Source organism: Pimephales promelas, chromosome 10, assembly GCF_988280905.1.
Source record: "Pimephales promelas chromosome 10, fPimPro1.hap1.1, whole genome shotgun sequence".
NCBI classification, from domain to species: domain Eukaryota; kingdom Metazoa; phylum Chordata; class Actinopteri; order Cypriniformes; family Leuciscidae; genus Pimephales; species Pimephales promelas.
In genome coordinates, this window is record NC_142778.1 from 6,923,205 (window position 1) to 6,947,193 (window position 23,989).

The 23,989-nt window shown below is 40.3% G+C and overlaps 1 protein-coding gene across 8 annotated transcripts in view; it reads left to right on the forward strand.

The window, feature by feature from the left end:
- Positions 1 to 23,989, forward strand: part of arhgap42b (Rho GTPase activating protein 42b) — a 169,881-nt gene that overhangs the window by 76,177 nt on the left and 69,715 nt on the right. For all 8 annotated transcript variants that reach the window (XM_039647515.2, XM_039647517.2, XM_039647516.2 and 5 more), the window contains exon 4: positions 10,526 to 10,597. In XM_039647515.2, coding sequence (XP_039503449.1) covers positions 10,526 to 10,597 — 72 coding nt within the window. The remainder of the gene's footprint in view (positions 1 to 10,525; positions 10,598 to 23,989) is intronic.

The window sequence follows — 23,989 nt, forward strand, 5'->3', positions numbered from 1 at the left end:
TGACACCAATTAGAGTCGTATATAGATCACAGCAGACTGCTCTCAAATGCCAAGAATGAACCAGGTGCTTTTGTTCCTTGCGGCATTTACTTTGATCTCTTATGAAAAGTTTTTTATAGTAACTTGGAAGAGTTGATGAGTTTGTTATCATATATGATTAAATAAAAGTTATGATTACTAACAGCTTAATTTATTGTTCAGTTGTGTTAAAGTACTCGGGACCAATCAAGATCCCAAATGCCAAACTTCCTGCTTCAAATACAATCAAAAACTTATTTCTAATTTGATCTCTTTTGTTACTGTTGTGTCGGCTCAGCAATTAAAAAAAACAATCCTCAGAGAAATGAAGCGAACAGACGGTGTTACCCTCATCAGCAGTAGTGGAACGTCATTAAAAATAAAGTTTATCCATGCAGTCCTATTGGAATCCAGAGGAAGCTTATGCAGCGACTGTCTTCCACAACCAGGCACTGCACAACACTCTGTATTGCTCGGTAGCTCGATCCGGGTTGTCATCACGAGGTAAGCCTGTGTTAGCTATGTTTAGCTATGCGTGTAATGCGCGAATCGGTGGGCGGAGCTAAATCGGAGTTGATCTTCTTCTTCGGGGCTGGTATTTTATCCTCTTTGACGTCATAGTTCCCCACTTTGAAAAACAAGTCGTTTGCTGGGGCTGGTGTCAATAAAAGTTTTTATTGGACTAACAAGGACCTTTTCAGTTATGAAACTTACAGGATATTCTCATATTATGATGTCAAAAGCTCAAGGAAAATTTGATTTCTCAGTTCATCACCCTTTTAATTTTCTCATGTTGTTCGAAGATTCAGTCTCTCTAACCCCCTCCTTCCGAGAGTCTACTCTGCACTGATTGGTCAGATGGCTTAGTCTGTTGTGATCTGTCTACCGCTTACAGCGTTTGTCGGAAACGAATCATGTATTATTATTTCAGCTATCGATCTTCCTCAGTGTTTGATACACAGTGATACAAACAGTAACGATGGCGTCAGTTTTACCGTATCAATTCAAGTGTGAGTCCTCATCCTTTTGAAGTGCATTCGAATTGGATTGGCATTTCTGAAAACAGCGTCTTCTAGACATTTCAACAAAACAAACCAAACTCATCAAGGCCTCGGCTACAACTAGCGGAGCGTTTCCCATAAAAACGATGTAGTTCACTGCTTCACCACCATAGTACGATGCATCGTTGGAGAAATCAACTAGCTAGTCACGACTGTTTACCGAAACCCATTGTTGCAAAGTATCGTTCAACCACATTGGTTTCGGACATGGTGGAGTATAACTACGTTTAATGAAACTGTTTGAGATCCAATTAACGCAAGATTTGTTTTATATAAATTACAGACATGTCATCTGGGGACTATTTCTAATTGTTCTCAGTTGTTTTGCTTTTATTACCAGACTCAATATTTGGCTCGTTCTTACATAGTATGCACGTTCGCACATGCGCACTCTTCAAACACGGTACTTCAAATTTTTTTTAAAAATAAAAGACGTAAATTACATTTGTATTTATTCTAAATAAAAGGCATCGGTTGTACTGAATATCAGCTTGCTTATTTTGCTCAAGATAAGGATTTATTACGTCCAAATGTGTTGCAATATAGGCTACGTCCACATTAATCCGGATACATTTGAAAACGGGGTTTTCGTTTAAAAACGCTCTCCGTCCACACTAGCGTTTTCAGGTGTTTTCCGACGTTTCAGTGTGGATGAGAAACTTCTAAATTCACTTACTGCGCATGCGTGAAACTTCACAAAAGTTCACTGAGATGATACAAAGGGGAAAATAAATAATAATGTCATCGCACAATAACAGGATAATTTTATTTAGCAAAATATCTCACCATCACGGATGCGTCCAGGTCGCATTCAGTCACCATATGTTTGGTCTAAAACGCAACTGCTCTCCTGTTTTGCCACAGGACAGCAAATGTGAGTAGACTACATTATCTGTCATCTTTGCAGTACTGTGCTATGAAGAATAGCACATATTAAGTAACATAGAAAGTAACATATTTTAGCAATAGTGTAAAAATGAATAACACATAACAGGCACAATACCGATAAACATGAATATCTATTGGTACTACATGGATCACATGACTAAACTCACGTCATCGTTTTGAAATGCATCCGGTTTCACTGTCCACACTACAACGCGAAAACAGCGTTTTCAAATGTATCCACTTTGGAGAGCGTTTTCCAAACGATACGTTTTTGTTGACTTAAAACGGCGTCTCAGTGTGGACAGAAGGCCAAAACGGAGAGAAAAATATACGTTTTCAAACGAAAACGTATTAGTGTGGACATGGCAATAGTAACGATGCCTCTAACCACAGGTCGGGAGCTGTCGTTCAAAGCACACAACTTTGCGATGCTGTTTGCGAATGTTCGTTGGAACGATGTTTTCGGGAAAAACCGACTCGTTGAACTATGCTGATAACGGCGGAACTTGCGACCATAGTTGGCTTACGATGCTTTCGGGAAACGCACATTTCCCGAAAGCATCGTTAGTCAACTATGGTCGCAAGTTGTTCGCAATTTCCATTGAACTCTATTGGCAACGACGGAACTTGCAACCATAGTTGGCTAGCGATACTTTCGGGAAACGCACCCCAGGCTGGTATTATGCAAATTTAGTCTTTAAAACTTTGCAGACCGTTTACAGACACAAACAGCTATATTACACACTGAAAAAAGCATATTGGGGGCACTATAATATTAAATGAATTTGAACACATTTTGTCGTGAAACCAACATATCATCAGTGATGATTAATTTACAAACAAACCGTAAATCACAGTGCAACGTCACTGAAATCTTCCACTACACCTTGCAAGTTCTACAATATTCACATCAGATTGCATACAAATCTCACTGCACAATACTATGGCTTCCAGCCATATAGTATCGCTCATCTATTTTTATACACAGATTTTCCTGTGCGCTTTTCCTTTAATTTTTTTTTACATACATTCTATTCTTTTAGCATTATTTTTAGGCCTTTGTTCATGATGTATCTTAAGACATTAAACACTTCCAAAGAGTGGAATGTAAAGTCAAACCACTCCAGCTTTTTGCATGTATGTTTTACATAAACTTGCTACATGATGAAGCAGATTTTTAAAATTTAAGCCCCTTTTTGATGTCTCCAGACTTGATCCCTACAGGTGAGACTCTTCAAAGGCCCCGTCAAGACAGGCCATTCCAGATAAGGCTGATTACAGGAGCTCATCCCGAAATGAATTCCAAAGGTCAAGTGTCTTGAGAACTGCCTCTGCAACTACAGAGGGAAAACTGCAATGAAAACCTTCACTGTTGATATCGAGTTATTCATATTCAGATTAGTCACAGTGTCTGAGCACTGCATCGCAGACTGTTTTGGTCTACAGCCAGGGAAGTTAAGACGGTATGAAATCAACCGTGAGGACGTTCCACTCCAAACATTAAATCGCAGCCAAGGTGTCGATTCAGCTCATGCATTAAAACCATATAGATCGGATCCCTTTCAAATCTAAGCTTTAGCTTGGGAAGATACACAGAAACGTAGACCTGTTTGTGCCAGAGTTCTGAATACACATGCTTTATTCATTGCTCATGAAATAATAATCAAGGAATGAGCTGGAAATTTGAGTATTTATTGAGTTACTTTCCAGTTAGCCACATTTATCCATTATCCTCTCCACTAGCCGCAGGGTTGACGTTCGTATCGCAGCAATTCCCTTGCGTTGGAATATTAATCCAACCAGTAAGTCCTTTGATAAAGTTATGCTTTCAAAATTCTTTGTTCAAGGCTCGGGGGGGCAGTCTTCGAATACCAATGAAGCGATGCTTCCTAAATTGAAATAAAAACAAAGGAATGAAATGAGAAACGGATAGCAATGGTGCAAGGTTTGCGGCTAATCACCGAGCATTCGGATGTAGATGAGGTTTGTGTGCCTTTGTCAGGCAAAGGTTAGGGTGACCGCGTGTGTTTCAGGAGGTTTTGGAGACAATGAAAACAATTCTCTTGATTTATGGGTGGAGTGAGACACTCTCCAGAGATGGTGGAGCAGAAAGGTCTCTCTAAAATTAGACCAGGTATTATGTGCTGTGTTACAGCTTTATCACACACCCTCACAGCACAGAATAACTCATGTCACGCCACCGCGGCAGGTCTGCTCCACATACGCAGATGTGCATCCTGACCTAATATGTTTGCATGTTTTTGGTAAGGAGGTTTTTAATACCTGGAGAGAGAGCTATCCGCTAGCATGCCCATTTATCTCAATGGCAGTTGCAATGTGCTGCAAAAAATCTACTGCAAAAAAAAAAAAAAAAAATACTTGAAGCAAGGCTGTGATCAATGTGTGGCGACTTTTGAAAAAACGCAGAATATTTACTGCTTTGAAGCAACTTATATATTCTTGTTTCCTTGCCATCTTTTATGTATTTAATTAAACAGTTTAGTGTAAGCAAGGGAACAGAGAACAGGCGATAACTCTTCAGAAACCATGACAACTAAGGAATGACTATGAAATTGCCTCATTCACTATTCCCTTTCCCTACATTAGTCCAGTAATATACGTAGTTCACTTGAGGCTGTGAATGAAGTGAATTCGGACACTGAGTGTACCATAAGGGCTGTCGCTTTTGCATAGTTTGTGATTTCTGTTTTAAAATGAATTGGCAGCTCCAGTATTAAGGTCAAAAGATGTATCTTAAACTCTGTCATGGAAACTATGTTTAAACCTTAATGAATCAGTTTAATAATCAATTAAAAAGGCATTTATACCTGAAAGATATTACACTGTAGCCATTGGAACAGTGGTTTGGAAAATGGATGGATGGTTATTCATATGATGAATTATCATCAATTATCATCAATTAATTAGAGGCATGACTTTCACTGTGCATTCTCTAGCCGTTGAGTTTACATGAGTTGTTATTATGCTGGATTGTGGGATCGATTGAGTGCACTCGATAACATCCAATATGGTTTCGGACTCGGTTTATGCCATTCAAATCTGCCTCCATTTTGGTTGCAGCGCCCAACCTCCAATGATCCAATCAATTCCCGAAAGACGAAATCAAGCCCCACCCTACTTTTGTTTTATAATTTCAGAAGCCGTTTCACTCGGATAAACTTCACAAGCAAGGAAAAAAATCACAATCTCAACTTCCGTTTCGTGCCGACTTTAAGGGTATTGGGGAAATTCCTTCCCAATGTATGTCTCAGGCTGTAATATAATATAATATATGTGATTAACACTGATGATGACAGACTTGAAAGAACACACAACACTGAGACACTTCATCTATAAGAAGGACCAAACCTGAATGTACTTCTTGAGAAAAGTTTTTCAAAGTATGCAGCTACACATGTTCTTTCAGTTTGTTGGCGTGCCTGCCTTGTTCTACACCGTAGTTTGTGTCTCTGGGCGTAACAAGATGATGAACAAGCACATCAAGAGAGCAGGCTTTTTCTTTGGAGAAGGCCGGAACCATCTGGTGGTTGTAGAGAAGAGAATGATGTCCAAGCTGCTGGACAACATCATGGACAGCACTCCCGACCCCCTCCATATGACATGCTTGTAGAAATGAAGAGCATGTTTAGAACTGGGCTGATTCAGTCCTGGTGCAACAGAGAAAGACAATCGTGCCTACTACCATACGTCATAATTCCTCAACTATGTGCAGACTGAGAACCATTGATCTTTAATGAATTAGAATTAGCAAAATGTGATCGTTTTTGGTGGAAAATTTGTTATTTATATTTTTGGTACCTTCAAGACCTCCTTTATCATGTGGATAAGTAGTCACTTACGTTGTTTTTTCGAGAAAATAATGGGTTGTCTTAACCGTAACTTCCAAAAGCCCATAAGAAACCATGTAATGCAGAACACTGTAACACCAGTTACCGCTTTTTGGCTTTGTTTTGGAATGCTCATATTGAGGTACGGGACTCTGCCTTTGTTTAGCCGTGCGTCAATATAGAGAGCTTAAGTCCCTCCCCTTCCGGTCGACCACCATGGAACCTTATTTCGGAAAAATATTTAATGGTAGTCAATGGCGAGAGACAACAAATATTTTGATCTCGTTTGAATTGTGCCCTGAATTACACATATGATGTTTGTCATTTTAAAAGATACTTACTTAAACTAAAGAAAGTCACAGTTTGATGTAAAACCGTTGAGGTATAAGACTTTGAAAATACGTAATTACAAAGACTACAAACCCCAAAGGCGCACATTTTCTCTCAATGAATGAAGCTAACTTTACTGAGGCTATTGTCTGTCGTTGTTTCTATAGTATTAGTCTTACGTTATAATCGTAACGTTACGCCGTCATACCTGAGTGTTTTGTACCAGACGAGCAGCGGATCTCACTCGTTGTTTCGCTTCCTGGGAGATGTAGTTCATAGAGCGATTTTCACATACAGTAAAACTAAATGTTACTCTTCTGTTTTATGACAAACTGCAGAATTATCTTTTAAATTGACAAACATCATATGTGTAATTGAGGGCACAGTTCAGATGGAATAAAAAGATAAGTTGTCTCTCACCATTGACTACCATTCATATTTTTTCCGAAATAAGGTCCCATGAGCCGGAAGCGGAGGGGCGGGACTTAGGCTCTCTATGAAGTTACTGTGCTGGCGTTCTATCAAATAATGCTACACTCTAAAAATTGCTGGGTTGTTTTAACCCAACTTTGGGTCAGATATGGATAAACCCAGCCATTGGGTTACACTTTTTAGTTACATTTTTAACCCAGCGTTTGGGTTTGTCCATATTTGAACCAAAGTTGGGTTAAAACCAAGCGGCAACATTCTAATCTGAAACATGAAGCCTACCCGGAAGTGCGAAAAACTGCCATCCATCTAAAATCCGCTAGAGGCCGGTCCCAAAAGGGAGCAAATGTCCATATACCCCATGTTAAAATGTCCGTTTTCACAGCATAAATTCATGTTTTTACAGTTTGGTCCCATGGACTTTTATTGTAATCTTCAATATGTTCCGCGTGCCTGACAACTGTAAGGGGGGTGAATTTTTTTCTAACTCATTAGTTTAGATCGTATTTAGATATAAAATGTATGACAAATAAGGGCGGTTAACTGTATTTCCCAAGATTTTCCAGTATAGCGCCGCCCATACCCCCCATAAACAGCCTCAAAACTGCTCTTCAGAGAGTCTATGGGTGACGTCACAGACGTTTTGTCCATTTTTTTTTTTTTTGCAGTCTATGGTTATTTTGAGAGTGTACCTATCAGATTATACGGTGTTCTGCCTTTGTTTTACTCTCCATTAAAATTACGATGTTGCCTGTGTACTTCTGATGGCCTGAACTAATGCAGTCAGAACATTTAGTATGCTCTTAACCAGCTCCATCGACAAACGTGCAATATCGATTGCGAAGGATATATGCAGAGTTGACAGAGAAATGTCACACATGCTGTAGCAGGTGAATAGCCTACTATAACAAAGAACTAAAGCCCCGCCTCACACATTTCTGGTTCCGGACCTGATTATAACAATCAAGCATCTAGCTGGCACAGTGCCAAAACTTTGCCGCTGGTCGAGCCGACGCGGGACTTATATCACAGGGAGTGATGATAATGAAGCAACATGGGTATATTGGTGCATAGAACATAATGAAGCAAGAAATGCTGGTGCATACAACTTTAGACCAGCTGTTGCAAGCAAGTTATACAATCACAGCGTCCGGAATACATCACAAGCACAATAATAGGGCAGACAGCTGAAACCACCACTACTGAAAACACACAGCGGCAGAAGAAGGTTGTGCTTTAAATGCATTAGTTATCTAGGTAGTCCAGAATGCGCTCCCTATTGAGTTTCAATGGGGAAAGAACTGCGTAGACTACTTTTCGTGAACGGATGAGAGCGTGACACCTTGAACACGACTCTCGGTAAATGCCTGTGAAAGTATGCATATTTCAGATCCACCGCTATAAACCAGTCTCCGGGTCGAGAAAAACCATACTCTATGCCGCTATGGAGGTATTTTGTCATGTCTAATGTATTAATTGGGCCACCAGAATGCAACCAAAAGCACGTAGATGGCTAGGTAATTGAAGGTAATAAGTACATGGCTTTAGGTAATTGTAAATCATACAAAATAAATCCCATGATCACAAGTTTGTATAGGTGTTAATATAATGATTATGTTAATGGTGATCAGCAACCAAATATTGATAATGTGGAAGTTACTGTCTTTTGCCTTGGCATGACTTTTCACTTTTTTGCTGACAATACAAAGGCAGAGAATAGTAACTTTAAAATAGTCAAAAGTCAAGTTTGATAATCCTATAATACTTATAATTAATTTGGCGGGACAACTAAAAATCTTTAAAGTCATTTTTCTCAGTGCCACATCTAGCGAGTTAAAGGAGAACTCCAGTCAATTTTAACATTGAGCTAATTTTTTTGTATATTTGGAGTGCTGTCAGTACAGACAAAAACGACAAAAATCGGTGTTGCCTACACCGTGTTATCGTCTTTTTTTTTTAAATTCTCACCCTGTTGACTTCAATGGGGCATGTTCTAAACCTGCTTTTAGCCTCTTAACATCCTTGATTTGTCATTACGAGTGCACAGCCATGTGAGTGGTGTATTGACCACGGTCAATCTGACTGCAGTAGATGTGAAAGATATAAATAAAAATGATGTTAATTCAGCCAGCTCACATACCTCTATTTGCTTCCAGTTTTCGGTCGAAGCCCACAGTAGTCGATTGTCGATCTCACGAGCGCGATCATTAGTGAATATCATCTCAAACCTCCTCCTTGTGTTCAACATCTGATTTGGATGAACTATCCATCTGAGCTGATATTCTCAGAACACACAGTGGTACTGTAGGTTTGAGATGATATTCATTAATGATCGCGCGCGTGAACTCGACAATCGACTACTGTGGGCTTCGACTGAAAACTGGAAGCAAATAGAGGTATGTGAGCTGGCTGAATTAACATAATTTTTATTCTTTCACATCTACTGCAGTCAGGTTAACCGTGGTCACTCTTAATAACACCACTCACATGGCTGTGCACTCATAATGACAAATCAAGGATGTTAAGAGGCTAAAAGCAGGTTTAGAACATGCCCCATTGAAGTCAACGACGATAACATGGTGTAGGCAACACCGATTTTTGTCGTTTTTGTCTGTACTGACAGCACTCCAAATGTACAAAAAAATTAGCTCAATATTAAAATTGACCGGAGTTCTCCTTTGAGGTCTTTTGCCTTTGTGAGGCAGAGTTATTCTTGGTCGTATCATGAAAAAACCTAAAATATATCATATCATCCAAAGAACCACAGCATCCACCTAGCAACATCATATTAAATCCTGAGCGACTACCCTTACAACACCCCAGCAATGCGCCAGCAACAACCTAGAAGATCCTATCAACTACCTTGCAGAGCCACTGCAAATACCCAGACACCATAGCAGCATCATTATAAATGAAACTGATCCAGTCACCTGTTTTCTCTGTGAGGCTGGAAAGAGCGTGTCAATCTGCTGCGATGGTCTTTTCCAGGATAAACTGATTCCCACAGTAATCACAGATATATAGAGTCATATTTCAGCTTTTAAATGCATGCCTATCTGGGGAAGTAAAACTCCCTCTCTGGTTGTTGATGGCCATATTTCTCTCAGCTCTGACAATACCGGTGTGTCTCATGGTGCGTTTCAGGGCCCGTTTAAAACAAAAGCCATTTTATTCTTTATTTATTCCTCAAATTCACAATGTCTATACTAATTTTCCTCATTTGAATATTCTTCTCTGGAGGTCTCATTAAATGAATACTGATGAATGAAGTTCTATCACACTAATCATTACTGTTCTTCTGAAGTGTTATTGTGAATGTTCTCACATGCCTCCTGCAGAAATGTAAACTCACACCACGAATTTGCTCATAAATGTGAGATTTTCAAATTCTCAGCCTTCGGCGTTAATGCTGCATGAACCTTCTAACTTTAATTAAAGGGGTCATTGGGTGCAAAATTCACGTTTGCATATAAATGTGGCTTCGCAGTGTGTGGACACGACCACCATTCACTCCTTTTTTAAATCCTCAAACACTCAATAATCAGGCCGTTCGGATTTTTTATGATATCATAATGCTCATGCTCCGCCCACGTCCACTGACGGACAGTCCTGTATTAGCATATTTCTGCCCTCAGCCATTCCACACCCCCCATGGAAGAGAGGGGTGGGGTGAGCAGTTGCTTATTATCATTTAAAGAGACATGCACCAAAACAGGTCTCTGTGAACAAAGCTGTTTTTGAGAAGGTAAAAAGGGTGTTGTTTTACACAACCATTGAGGAATTTTAACCAAAGTATATTACAAACTTTACATGACACCCTAAAGAATAATATCAACTTGTGGAAAAAAAAAATGGGCATCCGATGACACCTTTAAAGCTGTGAACTTCATTGAAGTTAATGTAGTTTAATGAGTGTTTTCTCATCTAATATCTATGCTTGATTGATTGCAGATACAGAATGCTGACGACGTTCTGATCACACCCTTGGAGAGATTCCGGAAAGAGCAGATCGGAGCAGCCAAAGTAAGTCATCCTACTGTATATCCCTGTAGACAATAACCAAAAATACCTTGGTATTTGGACCAACATGGCTAAAATATGCAACGGAGTCATGCTTGTGTGTGTATTTCGTATTTTGACTGTATACAAATCTTGTTTGCAATATTCTGCTATAATCTCCCACTGTGTTATTTATGACTGACATTTTTCCTTATAAGGCTTTTTTGCTGTTTGCATGATTTGATGGATATATTATATACCTGAAGATGGTGATATTTTATGAATGTTTAGTCATTAGGAGAGTGCCTTCATACCACTAACTAAAATGTAAAAGTGCCAAAGGAATGCATGTTTGCCCTGCTGTGTATTTTTTTTTTAAATATGTTGGAATACCAAGTAAATACCATATATTATGAATATGGTAATAATTTAGTATCTATGTGTATATTAAACTACTGTGTTATGTGTGGTTGAAATTAGCATGATTAGAATGGATACCTGAAGATAGTAATATTTTATGAAAGTTCAGCTATTACAAATCTGCCTTTACACTGGCCAGTTTGTTAGTACCGTAGTATTATAGGAAATACATTTTGAATAGCATCAAATTTGAAAATTGAAATCTTTCAGTATACTGTATATTGAGAGCCATGATAATACCATCACTTTACCATTGATTGTACTGTCAGAGTACTTCCCAAAAGTGGTATGAACATCTGCTCTTGTTTATCTGTAGCTAAAATTATGATGGTATTATTTTAATGAGATTGAAATTGAGGCTCATAGTCCTTTCAATGTGTCATTTTGTGCATCAGGTCACTTATTTTTACAGACCTTTTTTTTTGGTCACAATTTTTGGTCTACTTCAGACATACTAACTATAAGTAAATTTGCAATCACATGTCACCTAGCAGTCAACAGAGTTTTAGTAGACCGTCTGCTTAATATGCTAACACTTTATTGTGATGCTCCCCAACAGACATTCTACTGACAATAAGTAACTTTGTAAGTAGTAAGTACTAATTTTACTAACCCAAACCCTAACACAGCTTATAGTCAACTAATATTCCAACAACTTATGTAGAATGTCTAAAGTGGACCATTGAAATAAAGTGTACCTGTTTTTGTCTACTGTGAATCTTAGAATATTAAATTTTAAAAAAAGCTAACCAAGTTATGGAATCTTTATGTTGAATTTTAAAAAGCTAACCCAGCAGTCTTTCGTATTGTGGTTAAGCGAGATATTCTGTGCTGCAAAACATAAACCATCTTCACCAAAACGTTTTTTCCCACGGGTCCTTGAAATCCTTAAAAAGTTTGTGAATCTGAATTTTTTTTTCATGGCCCTGGAAAGTTTTTGAAAATAAACATACATAGATACAGGTCCTTGAAAGTGCTTGAATTTATTTTGTGCAAGAAATTTTATGGAAAAAAATCCATATTATGCCCTCCGCTCCACTAATGTGTTATTTTGCCAACACTTCGTAGCCTATGCACGTTAAGTGTTTCCACGTGAGGTACTTTTTGTACATGCCATGACGTTCACTTGCGCAAAACTAACAATGTATCCTACGATGTAACCTTGTTCTCACTTGAAATGTGTCCCCACATTAATTCCTTGAATTTAAGGGAATTGGACCTGGAAAGTCCTTGAAAGGTACTTGAACTTGAAGCTAACCAAGGTGTGGGAACCATCCATATATATATATATATATATATATATATATAATAGAGTAATGAAATTAGATATAAAAAATACCATGATGCTACTATGTACACTTAGATACTGAATTATTACCATATTCATATACTATGGTATTTACTTGCTATTCCAAAATATTTAAAAGAATACTTAGCGGTGCAAACATGGTCATATCATTGGCATTTTTAGGTACTTTTTAGTTAGTGGTATGAAGACACTTTCGTAATGGCCAAACATTTATAAAATATTATTACCTTCAGGTATTTAATTAGGATTTTGTTAACAGCAAAATTCATATAAGGAATAATTGAAATCATAAATAACACAGTAGCAGACTTTGCCAGAATATAGTCCAAACAAACACGTTTCCACACTCTAAAAAATGCTGGGTTGTTTTAACCCAATTTTGGGTAAAATATGGACAAACCCAGCCATTGGGTAAAAAATGTCATTTAAAAATGTAACCCAATGGCTGGGTTTGTCCATATTTTACCCAAAATTGGGTTAAAACAACCCAGCATTTTTTACAGCCATACACATGTGTCTGCATCGCTGTGCATTAAAGTAAGCAACATCAAAATATCCAGCAGTTTGACCCTGTAGGGAATCTAAAAGATCATACACACATATTCAGTCATACATGCAACTACACTCACTCTTACATAAATATACCTACACACATGCTGAGTGTCTTTTCAAGGCGAGTGTTAGGTTCAGCCATCTGTACATAACCCAAACCCCCTGATTTATGTTCCTACCTCAAAGCCACTTTTGATTTATTTTGCATGAAAAGGGTTTGTGCTTGTGGCTTGCTCTTTGTGGAAGGTTCACTTGCAGGACCCGAGGACCCGTATTCTCTCTCTGCTTTTGAGCGGATGGGTGGACACAGTGTAACCAGGGACTGATTCTCATAAATCGAGATCAACCGCTGTGGCATTGTGTTTGATTTTCAGTAAGATATTTGCAAAACAGTGCATTTAAAGGGGTAGTTTCCGCGATTAAAACAACATTCCTCATGTTTATTTGATGCTATAAATTAACTCGATTCACAATCAGCTTAAAGAGGGAGAGAGAACAAGCTATGGAATATATATATCTTTGGCAGAAACAGACTTCCATATATATTCTTGTAAAATGGCTTCATCAGAGTTAATTGGATGGTTGTGGTTTGTCATTGGTCAAGCTCATGTGAGTGCTCATTAGGGCTGGGTAATAAATATCGATTTATCGATATTAATCGAGAAATCGATTAGTCTTCCTGTTTTATTTGAATGAATGGAACAATGTATCGCGGCTGCGCGCATCCAAAAAAATCGCAATAATCTTTGTCCTTTTTTACTATTGATATGAAACAAAGTCTCAATTTTCAAATTACGTCCATTTTCTTTAGAAATTCAAAAACATAAATAATGTTTTGGCGCTGTGGCGTGAGATCGCTCTGGCGCAGCTCTAGAGAAGCAGCAGCGCTGATCTCTCTTCCGGGTTAATAATACCAGTTACAGCGCGAAATAAACATGAATGAGCATCTGAAAGTGTGTTAAAAGATAGAGTACAACTTATCGAAATCCACATCATGTCACATTGATTCGCTCAATCAGAGTTTCAACCGTGGAAAGACGTCAGTTAATCAGCTTGTAATCAATATCATGTATCGTCATATTTACCTCAGAAAACCCACATAAACTCGTTAGTCAGCTAGAAAAAATAACTCCAGAGAGGAGCATTTTGCTAAATATATACACTATATTACATATGCATTATAATCTTAATGTTCTTCAATATTTAATTTGAATAATCTGGCAAGTTTTTATGACAGCCACCATTTAAATGTTTATATTTCTTATAATCTTCTTATTATAAAAATAAATAAAAGTGTAATTTAAGTGATTCATTCATTATTACCTTCATATTTGAATAAATCTGGCAAGTTTTTATGACAGCCACCATTTAAATGTTTATATTTCATATAATATTCTTCTTGTGATTCATTCATTATTACCTTCATATTAGGCTAATAAAGCCTAGTAGGCTACAACTAGTCTCCCATAGTTTACAGCATTTAAGAGATTTGATTCCCTTGAGAAAAATTGTCATTTATTGTAACTGATATCCAAAATAATCGATATTGAATCGAATCGTAATCAAAATCGAATCGAATTGCAAGCTTGTGAATCGAAATCGAATCGTATTGTGAAATTTGTCTCAATACCCAGCCCTAGTGCTCATGATCACATAAGAGAAGGGATGTCTCTGCAAGAAAGAGGGGAAGTTATTTCAATTAAAGATTACAAGTGCACATGAATTAAATAATAAAACTTAATACTGCAATACTGCAATATTCCATAAAAAACAAGATTGCATGGTGACGTTAAAAAATCGTCACCCTTCTTTCACCCCTAATCTTCTTTTTAACCACTTGCTTTTACTAGCTTTCTACTATAAACACAGTCTAAATATGGAGAATGGATTGAACACTAGCCATGGAGTCAGGAGACTTACTAAAGGATTATGGGAATGTGGGGAATCGGCCGTCTGCCAGTCCTCCCCCTCACTCAAATTTAGTGTTCAGAGGGTTGCTGGGAGGTATAGGCGTCCTTATTAGGGAATTACAGCCTCACTGCAGCTCCAGCTGGTTAACGGAGTGAGGTCAGTGGCCGATGAAAGGGCCGCTCAAGCCCAAGCCCACAATGTATTTACTGTTGGCCAAGCAACCCTACCCGCCAACTCACAGGTACAAGGCTTTTACTACTAGAGAGCACTTACGTATGGGTCATCAGAGCTCAGAATCACAAGCTGTGCAACTATTAATGAACACAAGGATTTTTAAAAGAATTGGAGTACAGTATTGGTATTTCGTGTTGTTTTTCACATTTGTCCTGGAGATTGATTTTGTTTTCATTAATGATTTGGAATTAATTCACTCTTGCCTTTTGCGTCTGCAAATGTCACTGGCACAAATCTACCCCAGAACAGAAGTTAATGATCTCTACTAATGGCGTGTATAATTCTCTGTGAGACACTTCTCATAAAACTGCCCCCAGTAGGTCATCAAATCAGCATATCAGATCCAAAACTTATAAATAAATAAAGCTACACCCTCAAACTGGACCACAAACGTGACATATGCCGACACATTCATTACCAACAGTAACGGCATTAAACTAAAAACTGCAGCATGCACTTCTTACATTGGCCTTGAAAATAGGTTTCGATTGAAGCCAGCTGGGTAATTCTACAAAACAGGTGCCATTTGTGTCCCTCAAATACACAACTTTAACAATGAATAGCCAACACATTCTCATCCTTTAGCATCATATAGAACGCTATATGACAAAACGGCGCTGTACTACGCACATGGCACCCGTTATCGTTAATATAACACGTGCTGTGATGGTTAGGTTTAGGTGTGGGTTAGGGTAGGGTAGTCTCATATTACGCGAAAGGATTTATGACGCCTTGGGTTCGCGTGAATATTAACGATAAAGGGTGCCATGTGCGTAGTATAGCGCCGTTTTGTCATATAGCGTTCTAAGTGACGCTAAAGGATGAGAACGGGCTGGAATAGCTGGTGTCAGCTTGTACTGTGTTTTTTTTTTTTAAGGTACTGTGTATATTTTTCTACGATTGATGTATTTGATGAAGCATCACATGTAAATTCTCATACAATGAAGCAACTTTTAGTTTCATGACCTCAAGCCCAAGGGTCCTATTTTAGCAGTCTAAGGCCCCGTCCACACTACTGCGTTTTCGTTTAAAAACTGAGACCTTTTGCTACGTTTGCACCTTCCGTCCAGACTAAAACGTAAAAAGTGAAGACCTAAAACAGAAAAGTTTAGAAACACTGCAGCTCCGTTTTGCGTTTTAGTGAAACGATGACGCAGAGGCTCACGCTCGGCTCTATGATTGGGTGTCATCAGTCATGACGTGTCCTTCCCTGATTCGTCAGCCACCGTTTACACGAGTGTTGGTGAATGGTCACGTGATTCGCGTTTTCAGTCGTTTTAATGTGGACGGAGATCAATTCTAAAATGCAGATAAAACGCTGGTGTGGATGGAGATCGTATTCGTTTTAATTCTCCATTTTTAAACGAAAACACAGTAGTGTGGACGGGGCCTAAGGGCATGTGCACTTAGGGCGTGTCCTAATCCACTTTTGCTAGTTTAACAACAGGAAAAATGGTCAGCACCTGGCGCATGGTCTAAAAGGGTTGTCCCTATTCTCTTAATGAGTAATGGGTGTGTTTTGAGGCGTAACGTGCAATAAACCAATCAGAGTCTCATCTTCCATTCCCTTTAAAAGCCAGTTGCGCTCACACCATAGTGGATTGCTATTTACATGGCGGAATTTGCAAGCGGAAAGACTGAATGTTTCTCTAGCTAGGAAACGCGGACAAGCCGGATTCCACTACATCTTTTTGCACTCAATAATAATCTTTTACAATGTAATTCTTTTATTTTTAATATTTGGCATGTTTGTGTGCTGCTGGGCGTCCCTGTGTGTGTAATAAGCAGAGTGTATAGTGTATATGAATTGTGGACCCGCCTATAGGTGCACATTACTAATGCGCCATTAACTTTATTTTCAGTTGGTCAATGGCGCAGTCTTTTTCAGTTGCCTCAAAGTAGCAACGCGCCAACAATGCGCCTGAATCAACACAAATGGGCGCAAATACGTGCAGGATGTGAAAATGATAACTGCGTCAGGCTGAAACTAGCAAAAAACACTAATGTCGTGCTTGGTGCTGGGTGTATGATGGGGTCCTAAATCTTGTAACGTCAAATAAAAACAAATGTCTCCACCGTTTTACCTTATTGAAGGCGTAATTATACCCCAACAGGAATTAAAATGTATTAGTTTAGCTTGAGATAGCAGTTTTTATCTCATAGAATTTTAATATCTCATAATTAAAAAAAAAAAAAATACCTTATGACCTTTAAAATGCATCCGTTTGCCTAGCAGCAGTTATATCATTATGGCCTACTGAGAAATGTAGAGTAAAGATGGATGTGGGCACATGGTTTGCTGTCAGAGTGACGGCTGGAGATACGAGGCACGTGTGAAGCCACCTCTGGACTGATGGTGGCTGGAGCAGGTGGCAGACGGCAGGGGGTGGATGAACATCTGCCCTGACCGGGACTCCGCTAATGAAACATGCTGCTATGAGATTGCCTAAGGTGGTTAGGCAGACAAATTGGCAGACAGAAGATCACAGATGACATACATCTTCTAAATATACTGATACAACTGATTCTGTGGTGCTACTACAGTCAATACTACAGAAAAAAAGTAAATTAGTTCAGGCAAGAATACAAAAAAAGTAAATTCTATATTAGTACTCAATTTAAGCTTGTAGAAATTAAAGTATAAATACCGACATTTAAAAATTAAGTAAAACCTACTCAACTGTCTGTAGGTACAGTATAAGTATATATATATATATATATATATATATATATATATATATATATATATATATATATATACGCTGATGTCTATGGAAGAAGCAACAATCCTTACAAATGAAACTTGACAACGTGTTTTATTTGACATCTGATATTCTGCTACATTTTGTGTAGTTAACTATAAAGTGTACCCTAATCTTAGAATGCAGGAAATTATTGATGAATTTCTTAGTTTTGAAGCTAATATGTCACACTGCCTAGGCGATTCGCGCAGAACCATCAAGATACCGCTTATGAGTGGTTGGAGGGATCTGTCAAAATGGCTTTTACCGATCAACCGAACTCAACGTATGCTAGATAAATGAGGATGCTAAGTTTGAAAGACTTCATTGAATATCCTCTGATTCACAAAATGCTCCTTTTGGTGTCTCTGCTTATTAAATTAAATAAGTTACAGAATACATAAAATACCGAATTAATGTACTGCAGGATTTATAGGCCTAATGTTCTGGATTAGCGACAGTAAATGTGTTAATAATGTTCTCACTTAGATAAGTATAATCTGATATGATGACATTGCAGGAATTATTACAGTAAAAGATTAAGGAAAGTGTTATTATAATTAAGAAAAAACACTTTAGTGGGTATGGAGGTTCTTTGTTTCACATAAAGCACAAACACATACAGGTACCTAGACAGTAGGCCTATTATTACAGTATTCGCTTCTTAGCTTAGTCTCTTTGAAAATCAAGTATGAACATTAGAATGCCTACACACTAGAACTTATATCAGAGATGGATGGTGCATTGTACAGATGTAGAGGGAAAGTAATGGAAGCATGAGTTCAGAAAAGGTTGATGTTTCATGAGAATACTACACTAAAAATGGCCTGGATGCCAGCTGGACTTAGCCCCGCCCACAATATTTAAGGTCATGAAGTTCGGTCTGCACTTGATCCATTGTGGAGCAACTATGCTCGAACCAGAGCTGTTCGGACATTAAATTGTCTGGGAGGGCTTTATACAACCATTATGGGTGTCACGAATTTGATTTTAAATCGAAATTGACCAAAATTAAGTCACAATCTCGAACTTGTGACTAAGTTTCTTGGTAATATCTATTATTTAAACATTTTACCGTAATCACCTGTAGTGTCTCACCTTAAAGCTACAATACCTAAGATTTAGATGCCGCTAGAGGGCGCTACATTCAAAACAACAACAACGGCTTTGCTTGATGACGGCGTGGAGGAACGCGGAATGATGGGAACTGTTGTTTTCAACTCCACCGTGGATAAATCAGTCAGACAGGAATCGAAAATTAGTTGTCATGGATGAGGTAAAGTTCGATTTCTATAAATGTTGCGTTTAATGACATGCTTGTTTTTCCTTAAACGGAAATAACCGCAAGAGAAGTCAGGTTTAAAAGTAAATTAGTTATCACAGATATTACTGTACGAGTCACTGGACGAAGCTATGGTGGAGAGGGTTTGAAGGGGCAGGTCTCTTGCAAGGAGTTGACATGGCTGGTCCTCCTTTTTGGTAACTTTATAAAAATAAAAAATCAGGTACATTTGACACATCTTTTCATGTCGTGTAAGTATTCAACCACAGCTACAGTTTCACAAAATTAACGTTAAGGGGGTCGCACACCGGACGAGACACATATTATCTATAAGTGTACACATACCGGCGGCACCATTCGGCGTCTGTCCGCCGCGCCCAGCAACACCTCAGGACCGTATTCAAAATCCTGCTGCGCCACAGAGCGCCATTTACATAGTTTTGTATAAAATTGTAATTATTTTTGTCTCAAATCGTTGCTAATGGATCCTGACTTCGCCCTATGCTTCAATATGCATTTAGTTTTGCATTCATTTACAGAAATCAGCTGCTTGAATGACAATTGCTGATGTTATTATTCGATTTTCCAGGTGAGATTCTCAATTCATTCAGTTAACGGATGCTCTGAGGTAAAGTTTTCAGAATGCAAACTCAGCAACGATTGTATTTAATTGTACAGTACAATCATAACATAGAACAGACATTATCTTCATTTCCTGTCATTAAACATAACAATATTGCTGGCCATACACTGATGAGAAAGTGCGCGTCTGTTGTTCGATAACGTTACTGTGGAGTTGTCCTAAACGTGGCGCGGCGCTTCTCGTCCGGTGTGCGACCCCCTTTACAGCCAACAGTTCACATTCCGAGAATAATTGTGCTCCATTCCATAACAAATGCGCGAAACAAGCTTACGTTTGTTGCTTGATAGACGCTAACGCACAACTTCAACTACCGCATTTGTCCAGGACTACACGTAGTACGAGCGGAAACCGAGGTAAGCGGATATGACGCGATTGTCTCGCGACTCCCAGCTCACCCCTGCTCCGTTTCCTTTTTTCTCGCGATTTAAACATTGTTTGAAACATTTGGAATATTGTAAGTTATCATCTTAACTAAATGTATAACACTGGCCTTGTGATTTTGGTATATTTTAATGCAAAAATCTTAGGTATTCCACCTTTAAGGTAATAATTGCAAATTGCCACAGTTTACAGTGAACTTGTGGTGTGAGAAACCATTGACGGAGTTGCTTGTGCATTTCAAATCATAAACTTGTGAGGTTCCTTTTCAGTTTGGATGCTAGGTACAAGATGAACAAAAGCGTCTTGTACAAAAGTGGATTCAGTTATGTGTGTATCTCTGAGACTTTGCATTCCCAGCTGGCAGGTCGAGCTAACACAAGGCAAATACAGAGCTGAAGATTTGTTTGCCTCCTTAACCACTCAGAGATTCTCAGACTAGACATCGCTTACACAAAAACTCACACCGTCAAACTCGACACACTCCCACTTCCTTAGACCGGCGCAGATCTGATGACATTCAAGGTAACCACACAACTCTGAACATTGTGCAAACATGCAGTTACTGAAAGAAGTACATTGTGAAAGGAATAACTGGTAAACATGGGCAAGAATCCCATCATCTGTCGCTTATGTTCACAGAATTCTTTAGCTATTGTAGACATCTGTCCTTTCATTTGTAAAATAATGGATTAATGGATCGATTTAAATAACTAGTACTGTATGTCTTTTAAAGGGATGTCTAGCATCTACATCAGCAACAGTGGATATATATATATATATATATATATATATATATATATATATATATATATGAAGAGTTCAGATGCAAAAGCCTCTAAATGCCATTTGAAATTTTCTTCTAGAATGATAATTTTTATCAAGCTTGTATATTTAAGTTCAGTGATTTCACTTAAATGGCAATGCTAATTACCTATTAATTGTTATTTAAGTGAAATTACTGAACTTAAATATACAACTTTGATAAAAATCATCATTAAAGACGAAAATTTCAAATGGCATTTAGAGACTTTTGCATCTGAACTCTTCATATATATATATATATATAATTTAAGTGGATATATATGTTTTTATCCATACTTTCCAGTTAAAATAAAATATATTAAAGAAAATAAATAACATAGCATACTTTATAAGCTGTTTATCTTCAATTGATATTGATAGTAATGCTATGGAAGCTTATATATCTTGCAATTCTGACTTTATAACTCACAATTACAAGTTTATGACTTTTTTTTTTTCAGAATTGTGAGATATAAACTTGCACTTGCGAATTTTATTCCATGGCGGAAACAAGCTTCCATTCCGTACCATACCACAGTCAGCAATCTTAAAATAAAATTACATTAAAATAAGACTCTTTGAGTTTTTGACAATGTATTCTGGGATTGCATAAAGGCATGCAATGCTGCTTACTGTTTGCTGCAGTTCTAAGGTCCCTTACAATCCTGTCTAGGTAGGCAACTTTGGAACCCAACTAATGATGTCTGTGGTCGGACAAGAGCTGCCTCTAGTATCTGTGGTGTTTCTGTCGGGCTTTTCGAGGGTTCAAGATGAATGGGTAGGTGTCCAGGTCATCTGGGCAGCGTTGTTTAAGGCCCGTCTAATCTGGGGCACTTCCTGTCTGGTGCCGAATGCAATACAGTGTATTTTTAAATAACTCTACTCAACGGGAGGCGGACACATTCAACGATTACTGCAAGTCTTCATTAGACGGAGAGCTGTGAGGGGAGCTTCTTGTCTCTAGAAATAGTTTCAAAATGAGGGGTGGGATGTTGGCCTTTACCCTCATGTGCTGGGTAGGAAATAATAGTTCCCTATCGTAGTCACTTCGAGTTACGTCAGAAGTGACGGAGATTGGGGGTTTCGCATAGAAAGCCAATCCTCTTCGAGTATTAAAACACGAGCCAATGGCATGCAATGCCTTGGGGCTGCGGAAATTTGCATAGCGTACTCCGCCCTACTCCGTGAGTATAAAAGGAGGAAGTGAACGCAACCGCAGTATGTTTTCGCTTCGGAGCCAAGAGAACCTCTTCACTCCTCAAAGCTGAATCAAGACTCTTCGAGACGAGCGTCCTCTTCAGTGTTGGTGTGACGGCGGTACCCAGCGAGATTCTGCATTGCCTGCGATCTGTGCAGTGGTTTGCCAGACTTTGCGCTTCTCCCTGGTAGCCTCAGCGCTGAAAGAGTGAATTTCTCTCCTCTCTGTAAAAGAGCTGCACGCGGCACGTCTTTTTAAAGATGGCTCGCCCGTGCCCTTCTGGATGTGGTGGATTTCTGTCGTCATCTGATGGTCACGAACGCTGCTTTGTTTGCTTGGGCATTCAGCATGCAGCAGCAGCGTTCGTGGATGACTCATGTTCCTTCTGTGGGACCATGACCATCTCCACACTGAGGTCGCGGCTCAATGATCTCACTAGAGTGAGAGCCCCGGTCCCCCCTACTCGATCGGCTTCCTTCACGAGAGGGGGCCCGTCGACCCGGGGACCGGGCGATCTAACGGTGACGGTGTGGGATAAAGCCCCGACAATTCCTCGGGCCACACCTCCCGCCTCAGTGCGTGAGCCAGCGGGCGCTAGTTCGACTCGGTCGGTTGTCTCTTCGGCGGCACCGGCTGCTTCGAGCAGCGCCCCAGATGATGATGCGATGTCTATCACAGCATCACTAGGCGGGCTTGATTCCTCGGGAGAGGAAGATCCGGCTGCGTTGCCTCCTTCGGGAGTCCCAGCGTTGTCCGCGTCAGATCCCGAGATGACGGCCATGCTGTCTCGAGCCGCTGGGAGTATCGGGCTAGAATGGAAACCTCCATCCTGCCCCGACCTCTCACGGATGGATAATTGGTTTTTGGACAAGGCTGCCGCTGCAAAGCCACGGCCGACTCCAATACCTTTTTTCCCCGAGCTGCATGCGGAGTTATCGCGCTCTTGGGGGGCTCCTTTGTCCACTCGAGAGCGCGATCTCTCCCCCGCCTTTCCCCCCCCTCGACGGCGGGGCCGCCCGTGGGTGCACTGGGATGCCCCCGGTGGAGCGCTCTGTTGCGATGCAGCTGTGTCCACAGAGCGCCTCCACCCGTGGTCCTCCTAAGCACCCATCCAAAGCCTGTGGGTTCTCGTCTGCTATGGCGGCGCGATCCTACAGAGCGGCGGGACAGGCGGCCTCCGCTCTGCATGCTATGACCACTTTGCAGGTCTTCCAAGCGAAGTTGCTCAGAGACATGCACGAGGGCGGGACTGACACGACGGCATTCAAAGAACTGCGGTCCGCCACTGACCTTGCTCTCCGGGCAACGAAAGTGGCTGCTCGCGCCGTTGGTCAGGTGATGGCCACTAGCGTGGTTCAGGAGCGTCATCTGTGGCTCAACCTGTCGGATACGCGGAGCGCTGAGCGGACTCGTCTGCTCGACGCTCCGCTGTCCCAGGTTGGCCTTTTCGGCGGTGCGGTCGAGGACTTCGCCCATCAGTTCTCCACCGCCCAGAAGCAGACGGAGGCCATCAAACACATCCTGCCCCGACGACCAGCTGCTGCCTCCACCCAGTCGTCGGCACAGGCGCCTCCCCCTGCTCGCCGCCGAGGACGCCCCCCTGCGGCTCCCCTCCCTCCCGCCCGGCCCCAGCAGCAGCCTTCACCCGGGCCCCGGCGTCGAGGAGGCCGCAGGCCGGCGTCACAGCCCCCTCAGGCCGCTCGCCCCGCTAAACGCCAGGCCAAGCGAAGATCCTGACACGGGCCGCTCGGTGACGATCTCGAGTCTTTCACAGGAGGCGGTAGCAGGCCCCCTCCTTCCCCCGGTGGAGGGCCGGGGGAGAATCTTTTGTTCTCAGCTCCCCGCTGCTCACCCACGGGTGGGCAGCACCCTGAACTGGTTAAAGAAAGACTTGACATCCTCACTGAGCTCACAGACTGGAGTGAGTGCCCCCGATGCCCCAGG